The sequence below is a fragment of the Amphiura filiformis genome, chromosome 19 (genome assembly GCF_039555335.1).
Source record: "Amphiura filiformis chromosome 19, Afil_fr2py, whole genome shotgun sequence".
Classification (NCBI taxonomy): Eukaryota; Metazoa; Echinodermata; class Ophiuroidea; order Amphilepidida; family Amphiuridae; genus Amphiura; species Amphiura filiformis.
The window spans coordinates 5,100,076-5,107,436 of NC_092646.1; the positions used below are offsets into that span (position 1 = coordinate 5,100,076).

The 7,361-nt window shown below is 35.8% G+C and overlaps 1 protein-coding gene across 1 annotated transcript in view; it reads right to left on the reverse strand.

Moving 5' to 3' along the window:
- LOC140140853 (testin-like) overlaps positions 1–6,836 on the reverse strand; it is a 223,264-nt gene extending 216,428 nt beyond the window's left edge. The window contains 1 exon segment of the mRNA XM_072162599.1: positions 6,663–6,836. Coding sequence (XP_072018700.1) covers positions 6,663–6,821 — 159 coding nt within the window. The 5' untranslated portion in view covers positions 6,822–6,836.
- Between the last annotated feature and the right edge of the window lie 525 nt (positions 6,837–7,361).

The following is a 7,361-nucleotide window of genomic DNA, read 5'->3' on the forward strand; positions in this document are numbered from 1 at the left end:
TGCAACATTTCTGCATATTTCCCTCATGAATGTGGCAATTTTAATAAACTTAAGCAAAAACACACTTTTTGCTTGTCTTCACCCGACCGACCATAATCTTGAAAATGTGGAAACAAATTTTATTGTAAAGAATATGACACTCATTTTGGAAATTCCATAATTTTTTGTTTTTTGACATCCTGAAAGGTTTTTAAAAAACAGTTTTGTCATCAGTTTTAAAACACGCATGAAATAATATAATACAGTAGAGAAATATCCCAATTTACACCTATTTTGTCTTTTTCATTCAGCTAATTAAGCCTATACATGTTTTCCCTATGACCTAAATTGATCAACTCTTCATTACCATACTTGAGTATAATCCCACTCCCTTTTTAGGTGAAAAATTATCAGGTTGGACTCAAATAAAAAAATATATAACTATGCAAAGCTATAATCTGTGTTCATGTCATAATGATTTCAAAATCTATTGGATTTGTATCCATTTTGAAGTCATTAATGGACTATGACATGAACACAAATTATAACTTTGTATATTGAAGACAGAACATTTTTTTTTTCTTTTGCGATTTCTAGAATTTTTCACAATATTAGGGGTGGGACTTTACTTGAAAGGTGGACTATACTCGCATCAGGTGAACAAGAACGTCTAATATATTACAAATGAAAAATGTGATTAAAAAGATGTTTATAATAGAACAAATACCATAAAATTGTAAGAGACAATTTTAAATGTACGCTTTCAAAATTAACATGAAAAGCGCAAACAATAATAACCTTCCGCTATACTGTACTTGAAGAATTCCTCCATGATCAGATTTGTGTTACTTGTTTTCAGGCGGCGGATGACATGATCGAGCCGGCAACTCGTGAAACCGCCCGACCGTATGGCATTTTCCATATACTCGGTTAGTTTTGTGGGGTTCATTATCGAACCCCAACGGTTTTAGCTTGTATTTATATTATTTATCAACATAGGCCTATTTGTTTGTGATATTTCAAGCGTTTTAAAATGTCAAAATAATCCCATTCAATTACACGGTTGACGATGAAAATTTACTGAATTTAGGGAATGCACGTCATACACCACCTGCTTGTTTTAGCATTAATCGCTGTTGGACAGGAAAAACCTCCTGTGTCATTGGCCCCTGAACATGTTTAAAGCAAAGTCTCCTATGTAATCTCTTGGTAGATTTGTTTTAAACATGTTGAGTGGCTGAGGTTTTTCTGCTCAATGATTTTACTTATTTGGATTCAATATAATTGTACTTACCTGCTCAATGATGATCACAGCCACGAAGTTGACATGAAAGAAAAAAACAACACAGAAAATGCCACATTAAAAGTTGATCACACCACAAATATTTGACAATTATGAAGGATATCTAGGAAAATAACAAATATTTGTTAATATTTCAAATATTTTCCCTTTCAAATAAAACTTTTCACCAAAGACACCAAGATCAGACAGCAAATCATATCAAATTAATCAACTAATCAATCAAGCAATAAATCAATCAATCAACAATCAATCATTCAAAGTGTCACATGGCCAGCCCAGCGGGTCAGTTGCCTGATGAAGTCTGATGGTTTCAGATGCAACATAGCAAGTTCCAGTATTTGATTTAATTCAAAACTTTGTGATTTTAACGACTGGATGACTGAGAATATTCATTATTTTAATCAATCATTCACTTAGGCCACATAAAATGTTTGATTGTCCTCCACAAATTTTCTGGTGTAGGCGCTGCTGGACTGCTGGAAGAAACTTTGTTAAATTTTGTTTTTGTTTGTTAGAAATCATCATCAAACCTGCATAATAAACTTACCCATGAAGCCTAGTAAGATTTGTCCACAGAATTAGAGAAGGAGAACCGGGACTCCCTATACCGCCACGTACAATCGCGCCGTCAGCTATGGGGAGAAAATTGGGGGTTTTCGGGTCCTTGCCGACGGAGCGAGGAGACGAACGAAAACAATTCTGCGTCTCATCTATAGCGTCTTGGTACTCGCGTGCAGGTCGCATCAAGTGCGTCTCTCAAATGCGCCCATTATCTATGTCGCGCCTGCATGACAACGAATGCCTCGAGCGCATTCCTAGGGAAACCGAATACCCCCAATTTTTGCTCCATGCCTGTATCAAGATGGCGGTCGAGTCCTGGTTTTCTGGTTTTAATTCTGTGGATTTGTCACTATTATTAACCATCATTTATGCTTTAAACCAATTTAGATGCGTGAACTGTTTTAAAACTTTTAAATCAAAAGTAAAAATGCAGACATTCTGAAAAAAAAAACCACCAAGTTTTTCAAGAATTCAAAATTGGGTAGGTATTCTTTTAGTACAGTAATTTTTTTTTCTAGTTTTCAAAATCTGGTGCAGGCATTGGAGGACATCAAACAACATTGCGCTATTCCATTAGAAATCCATACACCCTGTGGAAGACATAACATTACATGTTTGATAGTCATGTCCCACACTGGGGGTGTACATTTCAAACGAAGCTAGCCATTAGGGTAATCCCATTTGAAATTCACACTCCCCCTGAAGAAAAATTTAACTCATATCTTCCATGTGGTGTTTGGATTTTAAATGGAATAGCCAATTTTGTTTTTGCCTTATAAACATATTTATACAAGAAAGACTGTTCTCTATTATCTTCCAAATTTGGATCTTTTGAGGCATAATAATAACATTTGTACTGTAAAAGAATTAACCCGTCTGAGGATACTAGGGTATGTTGCACCCCCGCATGCCACTGGCTACAGGACTAAAAAGGGCAATTGGGACTTACAATGAATAACTATACTAATAACAACAACAACAAGGCTTCCCCTGGGGAAAAATTAGTGGGCGACTGGCGCCTTCGACACATAACTTGCGTAATATCACCCTTAAATGATTATATAATATATCTGTGAAATCCTTTTATCCCCAGGCTATGCCTGAAATAAAAACATTGATCAGACAATTAAAAAAAATCCCGTTTACAGACGGACAGACTTTTATGGAGTCTGTCGGTTGGGAATTTTTTTCTGGAGGCTAAAATGACCCTAAATATCACCAAAAGCTTGAAACATCTGGCAAAAATTTCATGATTTTTTTGCACACAAATTTTGTTCACAAATGATCAGTCAAAATTAACAAATTTTGGCCAAAAGCAGCTGATTTTACATGATTTGGCAACTGACAAAAAATCTTCCAAAACACAAAATCTGGGTCTGTCGGGCCCATGAAAAATTGGGTTTTTTTTTGTTGCCTAACACACTCACTGATACATAATTATTATAATATCATAAATAAAAAGTGCACTATTTGACCTTTCCTTCATACTTCAGTAAAATGAAATATGAGGATAATCAAAGACTTTAAAAGAGTAATCATATTTTTGTGTAAGACAGAAAGTACTGTAAATCATGAAATGTCTGTGTGCATAAACATTTTGGGGGATTTTGTGAGAGCAAAATTTTTCTCCTATATGCATTAATTAGCCAAAGAAAAAGTATACATTAAAAAAAATATGTTGCAGAAACATGTGTTCTCTCCAAAATGTGAAATTTTATCACAATTTAGGGTATGTAGACTGAGAAGCAGTGTTTACGCTCTCTTAAAATTTGGGTGCACCAAACGAAGCATTTTTTCCAAAATTGGCCCAATTTTTGCTCAAAAATGTCTCAAGTTGAATAACTGAAACACATTGTGCACCAAATCTAACTTTTACCGAGCCAACATTGCAACATACAGCCTCTGAGTAAACACTGCTGAGCAGTATGTTAATATCACATAAAATGCAGCCAAGATATCTTCTTTGCATAAAATGTATTTCTGTCAAAATTTATTTATTCCATTTCTCAAGGCATGTTGGAGTAGTCATGGTCGTTCAACTCCAAAAATCAATTTTTATTAATGAAAAGTTACCTTGAAGATTTGAGTACATATGGAATGCAAAACATACACATTCAAAAATTGCTTTTGATATTTGAATTTGTCGTCAACAACTCAGCTAATCTTTAGTAGATAGTAAGTTCTTAATTTTTATCATCGTACATTTTCAACAACTGAGCTATCTTCAGTAGATAGCAAGTCATTAATGTTCATCATACACTATCAATAATTGAGCTATCTTCAGTAGATAGCAGCTTCCAATTTTTTTTTGTTGTTGGTGCAAAATGCAAAACATGAACTTTCAAAAATTGCTTAATACTGTATTGTGGTTATTAAGAAATGTGTCATTTTACAAAGATGTTTTGTTTCAACACTCTTTATATCATAATCAAGAACCAAAAGTGTAATTGTGATATTTGTCAAGCTCGCTTCAAAATAACTACAACAATTTTTACCAGAGGTCATTACTATGCATAGGATACTGCTATTCGACCAATTGACCTTTTCGGAAAATCCCATAAGCCTTTGCGAGTACACTTGAGATGTCATCATTTGACATCACGCCAACATACAATGCGCAGTAATAATGTTTGCTAAACAATGTGCGTATCGGTGTGACATGAACTGACATCAAATGACTAAACATTTCTGGTGTACTCGCACAGGCTTATGGGATTTACCGAAAAGGTCAATTCACAACAGCTGACTACTCCACACACCTGAAGTGACATAAACATGGCCGAATATGCAATCTCCTGTTTAATTCATTGCAAAAATGCAAAAACTTTGCAAAGTCAATGACCTGGTCAGTCAGTATCAAATCCCTGGGGATAAAATCAAAATAAAGTATCACGCTTGTCTTCTGCACAGATAAGTGCACTCAATCTATTATGGGAAAAGGGCTTCATTTTCACATCATGGAATTGTTCATGAGTACTACCTCCTGATTGATTACAAGAAGACTATTGTAATTTATTGAGCCAATCAGCAACATGGTAAGAATGGTGGTAGGCTAAAGAGGATTGAGCTTAAATATTTAGAAGCTCTATTTCAATTGGTCACTCAGATAAATAAATCTTGTAATTAACCAATCAGAAAATCTGTAAGAAAGGAATTAGACAAAGCTGTAAGAAAAGCAGTATATCTCAAGGGGATTGAACTTATATATTTAGAAGCTGTATTCTAATTGGTCACTCAGATGCATAAATCACGTAATTGACCAATCAGAAACAGTTTAAGAAAGGCAATAGTTCTGGGGGTTATTAATTTAAAGTTTATATCCACTTCACAGACCTACTCACTGATACATTATGCTCTTTCTGATTTATGCATGAACCACATGAAATGTATATAAAATGCTAGTGAAATTTACATTACCCTAAAATTTACCTTCTACAATACAGTTACATAATATAGAGTACATGCAATATGTCATGTAGCTACTTTAACCAATAACAAGATGAAACCCAATGTGCGGTTAGTATCTACCGCACACACAGCGCATAATCCAGACAACAGACGTAATTTTGTAGCGATGACAGTCTTTACCGCCGGTCATATCTAGTGCAGCAAGAGAATCTTTTAGTGAAACGGAATTGTAATTTGGTTTGAGTTTGAGATCGATATACCCTCCAGCAGACCGGCCGGCTCTCATACTAGATGACATTGTCTGTCTGACAACCTACCATGACGTGTGCAGTAAGCATGGCATGCAATGAGACAATTAACAAATGCTCTATAAGAATGCAGCACTGCTCCATCATACAGTATGTCAATTAGCTACATCAATACTTGTTATAGGGTTGTCTGCTTGAATCACTTCATCACCTTATATCTAATTAATTTGGCATTTCATTCTGTCGTAATCTTTCTATATTATATAGCATTCAACTATTTCAATTAATATGAGTGATTCCGCTGAGACTTTCAATTATTGTTCTAATTAATTCAACATTTAAGCATGGTTCGCAAGGTACTATACTTAATTTTTTCAAATATGCCTACAGGCAGCCCAGTTTACAACATATGCCTACAGGCAGCCCAGTTTACAACATATGCCTACAGGCAGCCCAGTTTACAACATATGCCTACAGGCAGCCCAGTTTACTACTTCAGTAGTACAAATTCTTGTATTATGTAAGAAGACAAAAAGTACATTTTGTGAATATAAAACCAATTATAGATACCATTACAAGTTACAATGCTAATCGTTTCCCTTGACCTGTGACCTGGCAGGTCAAAGCACAACCATTGCATTATTTTGTAATATTAAGTTACTTATCATGCTTATGGTATAATACTACAACCTTATTTGACCTCTGAACTATGACCCAGCCCTTTGGACATCAGATGAAATACATATCATAGCATACATGTAGAATTCATTCCATGCTGTTTTTCTATCCAAATTTACAATATATTTACAGCAAGGTAATTGTAATTCAAATAATGTGACCTTTGACCTAAGATTTGACCCTTAGGTGACCATAATCTTAACTGCATTAAATCATAAATCAAAATCTTAATTTGAACAAAGAACCATCACTGTGCACACAATTGTGATACTGGATGACCATAGCTGACCCCTGACCTCCGACCTCAAATAGTGACACAGTTATTATGCAACAGATAACAATTTTAAACAGAATCACAAACTTTTGCAGAATTGCAAAAACAATATATTGATTTGACACTTTAACATACTATGACCTGAACTTTGACCTAGCACAGTGAATCACAAACCACCTGAAATAAAAGAAAGTGATGATGCAATGCCTACCGTGCGTCCTGAGCTAAGCCGTCTCAACCTATATTCTCCCATCCTGCGAGGCTCCTGTTGGCCATCCATATCTGCCTCCTTGTTGCTGATGTCTTTATCAGACTGTTTCTTTAAAAAAGCCGATGTTCGTTTGTTCTCATCAAGCATTGTAGGTGGCATGAATGACCGGTAAGCTTCAAAATTCCTCACTGAAGAAACACTGTTGAGAGCAGCTCCTGCACTAGTCAACCAATATGGCCCGGCCCGCGTGGATGCAAAGATGATTTTGTCCCGACTTAAATTAGGTGGCCTCCACTTTTGACTTGTGCCTGATGCTCACTATCAGCCCTGGCGTTGATGATATTAAGTTAAATATTACACAGGACATTGGATTGCCGCAAGACAGGTTGCTACAAGCTACAGCAGGAGACAAAAACACCTTGCGATGCACACGCTAAGCAAGAACAATGCCTTACTAAAGGGAAAAAATATGCTGCATCTGACGGTGGAATGAAATCAGATGAACTTTATTTCAACTCAGTACGGTTTGGAGGTAAATATGGATGTTTTGAATCGCGGGAGACAGTATCTGCCTGCGAGCCAGGTGTCTTTTAGCTATGATCGGGGAATAACGCATGGCCTATAGAGTTGGGTAGAAACGAGTACTATGCCTGCACTGACTATTAACTTGGTGCCTCGACGCACACGTTGAACTTTTCA